The sequence below is a fragment of the Opisthorchis viverrini genome (genome assembly GCF_000715545.1).
Source record: "Opisthorchis viverrini unplaced genomic scaffold opera_v5_10, whole genome shotgun sequence".
NCBI classification, from domain to species: Eukaryota; Metazoa; Platyhelminthes; class Trematoda; order Opisthorchiida; family Opisthorchiidae; genus Opisthorchis; species Opisthorchis viverrini.
Window position 1 is genome coordinate 944301 of NW_008751666.1, and position 15531 is coordinate 959831.

Sequence of the window (15531 nt, forward strand, 5' to 3'; positions counted from 1 at the left end):
AGCGTTTATACAGAGGAAGAGCGTGACGCCTTTAACTACAATTCCAAATAAGTTTACTTGCGTCCTAGACTCCACATCCGAACAATTTCTATCAGAAAGAAAAAGTAACTGATCCATTTTGCCACACACAACTAAATCATGGTGACGGCGATGCTACACATCTGTGCGACCACTAAGTTTAACTGGGAATCCACGCATGAGTAAACACCAAAGAAACCTGATACTCGGGAACTGCACCCACCTGATAAGCCCCAAGAAGGGCGAAACCGATCGTGGTCTGTCGTAGAAGTTTTCAGCAAACTAGTGAGTAGCTTCATTAATGAAAACTTATAACTAGTTTATCATGATTACCTTGCAATGCGTAGACCTCAAAGCGCTGACCTAGAAAGGGTGGACTTAGACCAATAGCATAAACACAGCACAAACGCGATATATCCGCCAACGTTCTAAACAAAACGTGAGAACGTTGACGAGAACCATTTCCGTTCCTTCCTCCAAAGGCCTTCGCCAATTCCCATTTTGTCGACCTCATAAATTTCAATAATACGTTTTGCACATTTATGACTACTCTCGAGTGGAGTCCAGCAAACTGAACGTTTACTACGAAATGCCCAGAATGTCTCCACTAAGAAGTGACCTACTACCCATACCCGCCATGAATTGAGGTAGGTAATCGAAATTTTTTGCTCTATGTACTAAGTGGTTAATTACTTTTGAGCATCACTTTGGATTTCTATTCATATAGGTTCCTATTCTATTTTCTATTTCTACGGATTTCTATTCATATTCAATTCATATAGGTCCAATATGTGTATTGTCACGTGTTACTTCAAGCTTACGTATTTATCATAATTTTCAAACTTCCTAAAGTCAATGACTTAATCTACATTAGTTTGTCAGTTCCATTGTGTTTGTCATCATCTCACTACGCCCAAATTGCGTACACGCTTTGACTTTCCGAAGTTATTATGTGGTCCCTCACAATTTGATCATTTTTAGATTTCGTCTAGCTCAGCTGAATCTGTGGCTACATGTGTAACCAATCACCAGGTCACATGGAAGAAAAAGTAGAGTAGAACGTATTTCTCAATGAAATATGCATGTAACACATTCTTTATAAATTCAACGCGTATTCAATCGTTAGGATTCTTATTATGTTTCGTGCTTCACTGTCATAATCAATGTGAGTTTAGATATGGTCTACAACAACTGGTCCTATTTTAGCTCATCATCACCCAAAATCTACATGAGACGCTGTCAGATTTGTTCGATCATTGGAAAGGAAATGATTCCTCCTGTGAGTGAGCGGAGGTAATATTGTCCAACTTTTTATAGACGACTTTTAAAGAAGATACAGATCAAGATCACCCAAGTTTTCCAGACCCAGATGGGTAGAAGTTATCGGAGTGGTGGCCGCATTCCCAATAGTCGGCCTTCGTGTTTTAGTCGAATATAGTATATGATCAGTTGAACCGTGCTTCAACTACTGGTCCCTCATTTGTATGTTTTTTGCGCTGCGGAACCTGTCATATAAGAAAATAAAAGGTGACACAGCTTAAGGCATTGCTGTGAGCCAGTGAGCTGGTCCGACATCTCTCGCTTTTCACACCCAATACCGTTAACCTCAACAATATTTTTTCGTTACCAATGTGGCAATTCAGTTCCCGCTGGTGCAAGTTTGTTAGCACCTAAATGAAGAAAACACGGCTTTCTCCAAGCGGAATAAACTATTGGAACCATTGCTACCTTTAAACTGTAATATTACGCGCTGAAAATGTTTTCTTGCTCCGAATTGGGCTTTACTCAACTTGTCGTATCACGCAGCCAGTCTCATTTATGGACAGTTTGTTTCTTGTGAGGGTTAAAAGTTTTTTAGTCCCTTCTCATGATTGACCTGGTCTGAACTTAAACCGATTAAGTGGTTATTGCAGTTCTGATTTCATTCAAACACCTTTGACATTTTCCGATCTAAAATTTTGAAAAGCTACATAGTAATCTGATGGGTATAAGTAATCCGAAGCCGTGCTCTTTGTCCAGCATAACCCTACTGTTAAAATGCAGCCCCTTTGTCTCATAGGACAAAGAATCTGATAAACCGTTTGGAAAGCTATTCCAGGGCGGTTTGAAATTGTAGCGTTCGATTGATCTATCTTTCAGATCACAGTTTGGTTTCAGGTTCTTCCTTCGCACAGTTACATGCGGGCCAATACATCACCAGAGTGCTTCATAGCCTAGCTCATCGTGTCAAGTGAGAGCCCTGCTTATTCAGTTCTTTTCGAGCTATATATCACCATCCGTCGAGAAGACCTCTCGAATGGATGAAGCATTGGTAGAACAGAGTGAATGCATCTGTATGCAGATGCCGACGATGCCATTAACATAAGATTGTAAATCATCACTGCTTTAATGCGTTAGGTTTCAGGCGCCGGCATACGGGTTGGCATGATTAATGGACTGCATATGAGTTCTCATCATCATCAACAACAACACCGTCTTTTCCATCACCAGATACAACTGACAAACGTCTGTGGTCGTCAGTACCGTATCGCTGTTGACCCATATACGGTGTACTTTGCCACCGAGACGTACCTCGATTACTTGTGTCAGAATACTTTATATAAAACAATGAGCCTATAAGACAACATGTTTATTGGATTTCAGAAACACAGCATACACTGACATCTCATGGATTTGGCCAAACTGTGCCAGATTTGTGAGCCTTTCTGTATGAGCCCGTCATTTGAGACCAGTTGTTCATCAGATTTGCATACAGCTTTTCAGGAAAGGAAGTTAGAATCGACCTCAGCAAGTCGAAACCTGAAGCTGGGGTCACGGGTAGAACCGATGTTCGTGTAGATAGAATTGACGTAGTTTTCAAGTATTAGGCGTGAACTCCAAGGCATAAGAAAGAACTTCTCGTGCTCCATCTGTGGGCTACAAAGCAAACACGGCCGAATACACTCGCAGAAACAACGGCACATCCTCCTTCACAGTTTCAAAACCTAGTGTTTTAAATCGAGGTGAACTTCCGTCTTGATGCAGTACAGCTCACTCAGTGGTACACGAACTATGAGGACAGGAAACACCAGAAAGAGTAACCGACCAATCAGTTCATCACTTGAAATTTCAGGAGGCTTCCCCACATTTCTCTATAAAGCAGTCTTATGGTCGTGAAGTGACCTCTAAACATTTTCCTATTTAATCCAGTTTCCTTGCTTTATTTGAGCAATACCCAACGGGCACCCTTCATCTTAGCCCAGTGATAAGCGTACTGAGCTAAGTCGCATTACCTGCCGCTTCCACATAGAACCACCATAATCAAAGTTGGCCTGGTCTAGCTGAATCTATGAATGCATGTATGAGCTGTAGTTGCGCGGTTTCGAAACAAATGATCAGGCATTTCAGGAGCCAGGAAAACAACTAAGCTAATTCCCTTCGAAAGACATTGTCGATTTCGGAAATTCAAGGGCCATCCACTGAATACTGAACGCACTTCAGTGTTGAGGATGGAAGTCGAGAAAGAGGAATTCTATTGTATACATTAATAAAAATTGCTAGCATCTTAGCCCAAATAAATCGGGGAAAATAATTCAAAGGTTTGTAAAAAAAAGGCTAAGAGACTCGTCCATTTTCCAACAGATTCTATGATGTACTCTTTCACTTTACTAGATTCATATTTAATTGACGTTTTCTCAGTGACCTTCAATCTGTTTAAAACTATTTGCAAGTGAATCAAGAGTAAACAAGTTTCGTGTTAAAGAGTAGACTACACATATGTAGCTATTTTGCTGTGGTTCACAAAATAGCACTTTTGTTCTTGTCCCCAAATCATGTTACTTTCCGAGAAACTGAATAATGGGCAGACGCCAAAATGTTCATTCACTAAAATACGAACAGAAACATGCTCATCACAACCATCATAGAATTAGAAGAAGTAGTGTCCAAGAGAAAAAACTTAACTTGTTTATTATGCTATTTTGTTAAAATTTACTTGTCCCTCGGTGCCAGGTGGTAGCTCATTAGGTGTCAGGTCTCAATCCTCCAGTTTGGTCCTCCAGTTTTGCTCATGTCCCCCTCGAATCCACCGTCGGTGAAGAATACCTCCGGGTCAAGGATGTCACTTGCAAAGACGTACGTTAGGAATGGGAGCACAGACTCAGTGCGCGTGGCAGTTTAAACCAAATTGCCAGGACAAACGAAACACAGTAGAAAATATTTAAGAAGGGAGAGTCGGTTGTAAAAAATTGTAAAAAATTTCTCTTCCCACATGAGCTTCATGAATGCCCAACCAAATATCCCAAATAACTAAGTGATTTTTAGCAGGTTAAGAGCGTGCGCTGGAAGTAGATGAGACTGATTTTAGAAGGTTCCCAGACTATTTACTGTCCAGCCTACTTTGTATGGTTATGTTTGATAGGATAAACTTATTGTATTACACAAAAGGAGATGTTTCCAAAAAACTGGTAACCCATCAAATTTTTGTGGCATTACTTGAATTCTGTCCAACCAAACAATCTTTTTTGTCATGTTGACATGAAGTATTTGAAACTTCTTTGGAGGTTCCACCTCTTTAGTAGAAAAAGTAGCACAAATGTATGTTTTTTCCTGTTTTGCTGGGCTAAGCAGTTTGGTCACAAAATTTACGACGATCGGCACTGTACACTGAAAATGCCACCTTGATGGGCGCCGCGACGTTCACAAGGAATCTGCCAAGCTCAGATGACGTAAAAACGGTCATCCATAAAATGTGAGCTACCAACATTCCCTTCAGCGTTGTATAAATCTTATTTTACTGTCACTTCGAATATTTATTGTCGCTCAAGTTAGTTCAAGATCTTTTATCCAATCTCGTCTGGTGCCGGCCATTCTAAACTCTACATCAGAAGCCCCGATCAGTAAGCCCGCAATTCAATCAGACTGGTCTTCCTGAATAGTTTGAATCGAACCGTCATTCAGGCTCATTTATCCAGCCCAAAAATAGAAAAAACAGATTAATATCTCTTAGGTATTGTTTGAGTCGGATAAACCTTTTCTTGATAAACCGAACTTGGAGGGAAAAATATACGAATAAAGTTTGTCTGTCGAATTTGTCTCTTGGGCGAACATGCACTCACTAATGAACGAGTCATGGGGTATGAATTTGAAAGTTGAGTGTAGAGAGTTGCTCAGCTGGGCACTCTTTTTATCAAGATTCTTCATTTTCTACTGAATAGGCCACCAGAGGTAAATCATTTGCGAAATAAAGTAATGGCTAACACGAAGTAGTTAACATCCACAAGGCGGCGAATGTCTCCCCTGAAGGAATTTTCGGTCTGATGAGGAAGCGCTTATTTTTCTTTTCTCAGGCAGCCGAGTAGACGACCCTGTGGAGACTGTGGGGACTAAATTTCATCATGGAATTTCAAATCGGTTCGTTTGTCCTTTCGAAAAAAGGCATAAGTATACTACTCCACTTAAGATGCTTGCCCCAATTAACTATTACGGCGTTGTGAATGTTAAACCCAAGTAAAGCTCCAGAATAACACATTCATAGGGCTCTTATTGAAGGTCGTACTTGAAGTAAGCAAATTAACAGTTCATTGAGATTTGTCTCTATTGGATATTGCCAATCACAGGTGTTTATATGCAGGCATAGGTATACAACTTTACTGTCCCAGATCCATGGCGTTTTGGATTCAGCTATTTACTGACCTTATTTTTTGCATTTAGAATGTCCTTTGTAACGCCAAGTTGATGGTATTTCCGGGTAATACAGACAGAGAGTGTCATGAATCTTTGCAAAAGTCTAGTTTCAGCAAGCTTAATTCTTTCTGAAAACTGGCAGTTGAAAAAGCTGCTATCCCCCTTGTTTTGGTGAAATAAAACTGAACTCCGCGAATCTATCCATATGTGGATGTATGACACTCTTCGAGGGTTTGATGTGAAAATTCGTTCAACTTGACCCCATTTCCAACCAACATGTGTCACGGTATCGCGGTTGACAAATGAATGGGGTATATTGTCCCTCCGTCATATCGCACATGCTCACATAATGCTCAAGCACGGTTGCCTGGTATCATCAAACATGTGGTTGACTAACCATTGATTGTTAAACTGATTACATGACACTCGTGTCATCCCAACGAGTAAGTAATCGAGCTGAATCGGAGAGAGGGCATAGTCAATTGAGAAGTTACTTTTTAGATACGAGTGTCAGAGCAGTAGTTCACGTTTAACCATCTCATTATTCGTAGCAGAGTGCCAGCCTTTATTATCAATAGTTTTACTTTGTCGGGTGTCAGTAGCCGGAATTAAGTTCTAGGACCTGTCATCATTGGACAAAATCTATGACACTTCACAGTTTTGGAGTATGGACTTTTAAGTACCGATAAATGGATTTCTGAAACGAGTCCGGGAAAAAGTCCGTCGTGTCTGGGATATTTCTTGGTACTCTAACAAAAGTTCGTATATCTTTTTCATGAAATATAAATGGAAAATACACACCAGAAAATATTCAAAATCATCGACTCAGGCTTCATTGCTTTTGATTCCCGAAATTAATTCAATCGTTGTATAGATAGTGTACTAGCATCCTGTTTGCGATATTCATGCGATAACTTAAGATTAATTCCGTGAATCTTTCAACCAGTTAAGTTTTGCTTACATACTGTTTAGGCTCTCAATCTGATCCTGAGCTGGTCGGAACGATTCAGAACCAATCAATTTCAGCGGACCACAGTTCTTGCATAACATACACAGAAGGCCTAGGACCACTGGTCTTCTGAACGGTCGTGCGGGTTATCTACTTGACGTGACGGGTCCACTAAAAATCCGTGGTTGTACCGTCACGCTAAGCGAGGTTGTTCAGTGACCAAGTGGCTAAATACTCCCTCCGTACACCACAGTACCAACTGGTAGACCAGCTTCAATCATGAGAGAGCAACCGTGAAGTTCCTGTTATTTACAGCTGAATCCTGATAAGGGTGACCCAGTTTGCAAACTCAAAGAATTTAACGTCTAGAAAATGTGCTAGTGCCACATGCGTTTTGTAGTGACATAACTGTTATACAAACATTCGACTAGTAATAACGCGAGCTGTGCCTGATGGTCTTAATATTTAAGCCATGAACTGTGAGGGGATTTAACTATACCGAAATTGCACGCTCACAAAGTGAACTCCATCTGAGTAGTTGGTAGTTCTGGGGGTTCAGCAACAAAATTGTTGGCATAGCTTTACACGGCAACGCACACATTTGAGTTCCATCAATTTGTAGCAGTGCTTCTTGCGTTAAGAACCTCCAGTGGTTGGGTTTTTTTTGCTTAAAACCATTCGTGACAAAAACGGCCCAAATAGCTTTCCTATCAGGTATACAGAACTGACATTATCCGTAAAGAAGTTTCCCGCAAGTGCTAATATCTGACATGGTTTTGTCAATCATGGTCAAAAAAGCTGCTGAGATGAAACAACACTTCAAGCAGCTTTGCCGTTAGATAACGGATCACCATTTTCCATCTACACTGTAAGAATATGCAGTTAGCGCACTTGCTTTGACGTCGATTGTTATGACTGACAAGAATGTTTTCTGCAATGTGGAATTTTGTGATTCGCTGAGTTCATTAACGCTCGATTCTTCCGTAGATTAAAGCCACCAGTATTCATTAAAACTCCTAGTAAATCAAATGACACATTCCGATATACGTTGAGGGTAACTCACATCTGCCAATTTCGATAAGCATTAAGGCTGTTTAACTTGCGGCGATTTTCCCCTCTGGCAGGTGAGGTTCTCTCTGCTAGGTTTTGTGCTCAGCATGAGGTGAGATTTTTATGTTTGGCATGAATGAAGAACAAACTTAGCCGTGGGAAACTTGGAACTTGATATTAATGGGGGATTCTGTTCCGCTCCGTGACGCAGTAAGTTGTAGGGCTTTTGGGGCTTAAGGTAAACAAATGTGAAACCACCGTACATGGGCATGTTCATGGGTGAACTAAAAAAAACCTCGGGCTCTTCGATCTGCATGTCATAAAATTTAATTTTTCTCTGTCTATGTATACAATCACATAAAATATCCCTATTCCCACAGGCAAATAACCCACACTGTGTGGAAGTATTCAGTTTTTAGTTGAGATTTCGCCCAGAAAGACAAACCAATCTATGTTGAAAAGTCACAGAAGCACCATGCACCTGTAGAGTGTTTTGCAACTTTTCAGAACTGGTTTGCTTCACTTAGAACATTGAATTTCACGCGACCAGCATTCCATTCTTCTTGAGGATGCTGACCGAACATATTTAAATCTGTTTTAGGAATATAGTTACTGGAAGCATGGATTTATCAAACGAGAACTATAATAGCTTCATTGATGACTACACAAGTTTCGTTCTGCTATGGCTCTGGTCGATTGCAAATCAGGTTTGCAGATTAAGTGGTTTCCAAAGTTGTTTCGCCTGAATTCAAGCCCTGCTAAGGAGTACGCAAACAAACGGAAGCAAGGGATAAGGAATTTCCTGCAATTCTGCCCTATTACTTCCAAAAAGGAAACAGTATTGTTTAGAATAAGTAGATGCAAACATTGCTTGATGTGGCATTTTGTTTACTGTTTTAGCCGGGCGAACCACCTACAATTCCCTTCTGCTGGTCAGTCATGGTACGTATTTTTGTACTGAATAATGAATTCCATAGCTGAATTGCATGAAGTACCTATCTCGCGGTTTCTGAGCACTGCACAGGATCTTGCACTGCACTCTGGGGTGTGGGCTGATTGCTTGTGAGGCACATTGAATGATGGGAAAGACAACATTGCGACGCCACCTGATGAGAGCGACAGACGGCCTATTACTGGACCAGTGTTTGGGAGAGGGGAAATGTTTAACTGGATCGAAAGGGACGCAACGTTAACGCTTGTCATAGTGTGCGTGATATTCTGCTGAATCCGAAAAGCACGTTAAGCTGAAAACACAGACCAGATACATGGATGGATGCCTGCTTACATTTTATACTTTACAACCTATACGTGGGACACTGAACACAATAGGATAATAGGATAGGATAATAGGATAATACGCAACGGAGGAAGGAGCACGCTTTTGGAGTTATCCAGTTAGGAGTTCAGGTTAGATTAACCATTTGGGTTGGCGAAACAAAATTTAGCCTGTTTTGCTGCTGAACTAGGGTCGTCCACTTAGAGGTGCATGAATGCATATCATTACGGTCTCCAGTGTACGGAATAGCACACACATTCTTAGTGTAGTAGTATCACCCTTGGTCTTCATCAATTTTACCGTCAGAAAAGGATTGCGCACGAATGAATTCCGCAACCAATGGTTGCGGTAGCTGATGATTTGTTTGCGTTCACAGAATGTCGACAAGCTGGCCATTAATTCTATAGCGATTCGTGCCACTGGCACCTGGGGAAAGTCTTCCCAGAGGAGGACTTTGAATTTCCGGTACTGGTGTGTTAAAGGACGTGTTTCCCGGCTGTCTGTCCTATTGGGTATTGTTGCAAACACTGCGCAGTAATATTTATTCTGGGTGGGTGGAATATATTGAAGTCACATGTTAAGAATCATATGACAGACCTATCAAGAAGCGTCCCAAGGAAATTCGACCAGACAGCTCAGAAAGCAGGAGTGGAGGTCGAAATTCGAGGAGCGGGTAGCGAATGTTTCTAAAACCATCACGAGCTGTGGTGGTGAAAGTAACTTATTTTTCCTAACTGGCGAATATTCTATCTCAGTGATTAGAAGTCGGAGCTTTGTTGAACATCTTGGCTTTTATCCTTAGGCGATTATTTTGACTAGCTCATGACAAACGGGGGGCGCACTACGCTCCGATGTTGCTCAGAGTTGCGTCGTGCCATGGCTCGCTTGAAGCGGCGACTACAAATGAAAATCAATAGTGCTGTAGCGTGGGATGTCAAGAAGCCAGCGGTATTCGACGTTCGAGAGGATGTAGTGACGGCACACGTCAGTTCTGAAATGTGCAGATATAGGGACTGGTATTAATGAATCCACACAGTATACACAGCACACATGCGCACAGGTCGGGTGGTACAGGGAAGAAGACCGGAGTGTAGCAACAACGCACGTGTATTAACCCGACCCGAAACCGGAAGTCGGGGGTGTAGCATCAAAGGGGGGCCGGTCAAGGTCAGTCAGGGGGGTGTACAAGTGGCTACTCTTTCCTGTCCGGGGCTCGTGGTGGTTCGACCATGGTACCTGGAACAGGGAGAGAGGGAGGGGAGGAAAGAGAGAAAGAGGCACGTATAAGGTCCTATGAGGGGCGTGCAAGCCGATACATTCGAGTTTCAAATGCGGTACAGTGCCTCCAGTCTTGTTTACCGCTAGCTGTTCGAAGCGCAGGCTTAGTGCCGATCCATCGAACTGGTTCCGTGTCCTATCGGTCTTGTGAGCTAGTCTGACACACTGACGCACTGATAGGCTGTCTTGCCAAAGCGTGATGTTTGACCAAAACCCAGTGTTCACTCAACTGAGCGTGCCGTGAAATGTCATAGACAAGCTGACACTGTGCGTGCTACCTACAGCCCAGGGATAGGTCTCAATGTAGTAAAGGAGTTTCAGCCTCTGTTGGCACTAAATTTGTATTTCATGGAGTTTCCACCTGCTCAATCAAACTACAATATTAAATAATCTAAATAATTCTGCATCACAGTTTGGCATGCGCTTCACACCGGCAAAGTGTGAAATGCTGATGCAAGACTGTGTGGACTCGGAACCTAACCTCATGCTTGCCGATTAGCCAATTGAGGTAGTAGAGAAATTCGTTTACCTGTATCAGTCCCGGTGGTCTCTCGAAGGGTGATATTTCCATCCGGACCGGGAAGGCCAAAGCAGCTTTTGTGAAACTACGTCACCTGTGGCATAGACGTTACGTCGGTTCATCCATCAAGGGTTGAGTTTACAATGCTGCGGTGCGATCCATATTGCTATACGGGTCAGAAACGTGCCGCTGCGCACCGAGGACGTCGAAAGACTTTCAGCGTTTGACCATCGATGTCTTTGGAGCATCGTCCGAGTCTGGTGGGAACACTGGATCAGCAATGTTGAAGTACGTCTAATGGTATTCCGAAGAAATAACTCGCCCTCGATAGATGAACCAATCACACTGCACGGGTTGCGCTGGCTCGGCTACGTGCTGGGCATGCCAGTCGACCCACTTCCTTGAAGGGTTCTTTTCGTACAACCACTCGAAGGGTGGAAACGATACAGAGGCGGTCAAACAATGACTTGGCAGCGAAGTATGAAAGCCATCACCAGCAAACTCAGCTGCGCTGGTCATTACCGTCTCCCTGGATTTGGACCCCGAGACAGGCCACATCAATATTTGGAAACTTTGTCAGACATAACCCAGTCTCACCCTCAATGGGGCACGTGCATCCAAGCTATTGACGTCGGTGCATAGTTCCCTTCCCAGTTCCCGCACTTAAAAGTCTACTGACTGATTTGTATTTACGCATCAGTTTATCGGCTCCCGCCTACTCTACCTCCCCAAATAATCAATGGATGTAATTGTGGTATCACCAAACACTATACGAGAAGCACACCGTTCTTACAGCAAATGGTGATGAGTAGAAATTTAGTAGATTGATTTGTGACTGTCGTGTTGGAGAGCTGACTAATCCGGGTTGAATTGAGGCGAACGGAATAAAAATGCAACCCTTGATCCAACTGCTGCTACTGCAGCCTACAAAGCCGAAATTTGCCCACATATCTGTCAAAACCAAACTCATCCTGAGTACATACTAGCTGAACATTAATTCGTTCCTTCTTTTCAATTCCTTGGTACGGAATGGCTCTCCGTAGTGATTTAAAAGGGGGTGACATGAGTGATATCGAATTGTCTTTCGACAAAAGAAGTAAGCAGAACAGAGGCTCCTTTGATTGGGATTTAATTCACGGTAATTCATTGACCTATTCAGCACAATATACACTAACAGCATGAGTGCTGTTTCTAACTGTGATAGTAAACAACAGAGGTGCCGTTTCACCCCACATTGACTAGAACTTCATAATAGAGGTGCCGTTTCACCCGACAGTGACTAGAAACTTCATAATGCAAATGATAAGTGTGCATCTGCAAACAAATATTTCATCTTTTTAGTTGCTAATTTAATGCCTTCACTCAGACCACGGTAAATTGCTGCTCTTGGCACTGCGCTGAATATCATCGTCCGTGACCGACATGAATTAATATTACAAAGTATACGATGGCTTCGGAGAAGTGTGATATCAAACACGCAGCTTGGAAGTCGTAGGGCATAAATGGATAGGGTCCAGTCATGTAACCTTTCGTTCATGAGTTTATTGGGATTGCGGTGTAGATCAGCTTTCGGAAGCCGTTATCACTAAATATTTCTTTAGACTTTGAAGCACTCTTCATACCCAAACTACGGCTACCTGGTACCATATGAGATATTACCTCCCGGCCGCGGATATCCGGCTAAAACTTCAGTTTTTCGCCAGAGGCAAAAGACGAGTATTCAGTTGTAAACGAGTAAAGCACTAAGGTGTTCGTGGCACACTCAACATTCAAAATACTTCAGTCTTGGGCGGCAAAAGAAGGTACTCCTTTCACGAAGCTGACCACAAGGACTGAGACATATATGACGAGTACAAAGCAGAAAATTTAGAACTATGCCTCAAACATAGGTGTGCACCTAAAACTCTGAGAATCTAGTGCTGATAACAATTGTGACATTTCACGCCAAACAGTATTACCGAGGACTTTTCGACACCGGATGGTTGTCTGATGCAATTACTGGAGCCAATTGCAATTTGATTGCAAACGTTTCATCACCAAACGAGGTGACATCATCAGTGCGTTATTGTGCAGCGTAGGAGTGCGTAGCGGTGGGTTGGTGGTTGTGCGTTGGGTAGTGTTGTGCGTGTGCTAATATACGTGCTGCTGGCAGAGGATGACCTTTGATCGCGATTAGTTGTTCGGTCGGGCGATTCCATTGGTTGCTCCGTTGTCCTGTGTCCTCATTCGCCGATGCTCACGTGACCTCTGAGCTTAGCACCCCCTGCCGTCATAATCTGGTCGATGCTAGAGTGACCTTTGTCCTTTCCAGTTCCGGGTTGTGACCTTTATTGATTTACTTCCAAGGAGTTACTTGTTTCGTTGTTTGTGAGTTCAATATTCGGTCTTCCTTGAGATTTCCGTTTGAGATGTTGGTCTTTTGCACGTAGGGGCGCGTAAATTGGGTCCAGTTCGATGCACCGGTTGATCGAATCTGCCGTGGAGTACCATGCTTCCAGAAATTCTCTTCCGTGTCTCGTGCCTCCGTATGCCAAAATTTTTGCGTCTTCCAAGTTGAATTTGTGGCCTTCTTGGTCCTCGTGTATGGACATCAAGGACAGGGGGTCATGCCTCCTGACGGCCGCGTTGTGTTCCTTTATTCGTATGCATAGACTCCTCCCAGTTTGTCCGACGTAGAATTTGTTGCAGTTGTTGCAGTTGAGTTGGTATATCACATTGTTCTCCTTGGTTTTGTCCGGGTTGTCCTTCGGTCTAGAGATTAGTTTCCTCAGGGTGGCATTCGGCTTGTGGGCCAGGAAGATTCCTTTTTGAGCCAATAATCTGGTCGCGAGTTCTGATATATTATTGATGTAAGGCAGGACCACCCGTCTGGTGGCTTGTCTCTGCTGCTGCCGTTGTTGAGGTGTCTTCTTCTTCAAGCTTCTCTTGATAAAATTTCTTGGATATCCACTGTTCTGGAATACCCTGAATAGATAGTTTTCTTCCTTCTTCCTCAGTTCTGTGGTGCTGCAGTGTGTCTCCGCCCTCTTGAACAAGGTTTGGACGCAGCTCTTCTTGTGGTTTACTGGGTGATTGCTGTTGTAGTTCAGCATTTGATCTGTATGAGTCTCCTTCCGATATATGGAGGTGTCCAGAGTCCCGTCCATCTTTCTCCGAGGAGGTTCAACAACAGATACGACAGATAATTCTACCAGCGATCACACGGAATAGAAACATGCAACTGACTTCCAAACAAGAACGAGACGCACTCACATGTCTACGAAAGGATGAAACAATCGTAATACTACCGGCAGACAAAGGACGCATGACGGTGATAATGGACAAGCCAGATTACATTGAAAAGGCCAAACAACTGCTAAATGACACCGCAACTTACAAACCAATCGATCATGATCCAACTTCAAACATCATCAATCGAATCAACACGACGCTCAAGAAACTGCATGTAACACACGAAATGACCAGACAGGAACGATGGAAAATGAAAGCTGATGATACCAACATTGCACAATTCTACGGACTACCAAAGGTGCACAAAGAAGGAACTCCACTTAGACCAATTGTTTCACTTCCGGGAACCCCGACTTACAAATTAGCAAAAGACTTATGGAGAAGATCAAAACAATTATTCTACGGATCGGAACCCACAGTCAATAATGCAGGTCAATTCCTACGCAAACTACGGAACGTCAGTATAGAAGACGATGAAGTCATGCTTTCATTTGATGTCACATCGCTGTTCACTTCAATCAACCACGACCTCGCCAGAACAACCATAAAAGAACTGCTTTGAGCATGCGGTACTGCTGACCATTAATCCAAAACTGTGGATCCGCTACGTGGACGGCACCTTTGTCATCATGAAACGAGTACACGAGTCACATGAACTGCTCAACACAACTTTTGAAGATATCAAGTTTACAACCGAACTGGAGAGAAACAATTGATTGCCACTCTTAGACGTTTTAGCGAACGGAAAGATGGACGGGACTCTGGACACCTCCATATATCGGAAGGAGACTCATACAGATCAAATGCTGAACTACAACAGCAATCACCCAGTAAACCACAAGAAGAGCTGCGTCCAAACCTTGTTCAAGAGGGCGGAGACACACTGCAGCACCACAGAACTGAGGAAGAAGGAAGAAAACTATCTATTCAGGGTATTCCAGAACAGTGGATATCCAAGAAATTTTATCAAGAGAAGCTTGAAGAAGAAGACACCTCAACAACGGCAGCAGCAGAGACAAGCCACCAGACGGGTGGTCCTGCCTTACATCAATAATATATCAGAACTCGCGACCAGATTATTGGCTCAAAAAGGAATCTTCCTGGCCCACAAGCCGAATGCCACCCTGAGGAAACTAATCTCTAGACCGAAGGACAACCCGGACAAAACCAAGGAGAACAATGTGATATACCAACTCAACTGCAACAACTGCAACAAATTCTACGTCGGACAAACTGGGAGGAGTCTATGCATACGAATAAAGGAACACAACGCGGCCGTCAGGAGGCATGACCCCCTGTCCTTGATGTCCATACACGAGGACCAAGAAGGCCACAAATTCAACTTGGAAGACGCAAAAATTTTGGCATACGGAGGCACGAGACACGGAAGAGAATTTCTGGAAGCATGGTACTCCACGGCAGATTCGATCAACCGGTGCATCGAACTGGACCCAATTTACGCGCCCCTACGTGCAAAAGACCAACATCTCAAACGGAAATCTCAAGGAAGACCGAATATTGAACTCACAAACAACGAAACAAGTA

The 15531-nt window shown here is 43.1% G+C and overlaps 1 protein-coding gene across 1 annotated transcript in view; it reads right to left on the reverse strand.

Annotated features, from left to right (window-relative positions):
- Positions 1-14720: 14720 nt before the first annotated feature.
- The window catches only part of T265_00956 (hypothetical protein), a gene marked incomplete at both ends in the record, with an annotated part of 31059 nt that continues 30248 nt past the window's right edge, over positions 14721-15531 (reverse strand). Inside the window, one exon of the mRNA XM_009164871.1 lies at positions 14721-14885. Within this exon, the coding sequence (XP_009163135.1) occupies positions 14721-14885 (165 nt within the window). The remainder of the gene's footprint in view (positions 14886-15531) is intronic.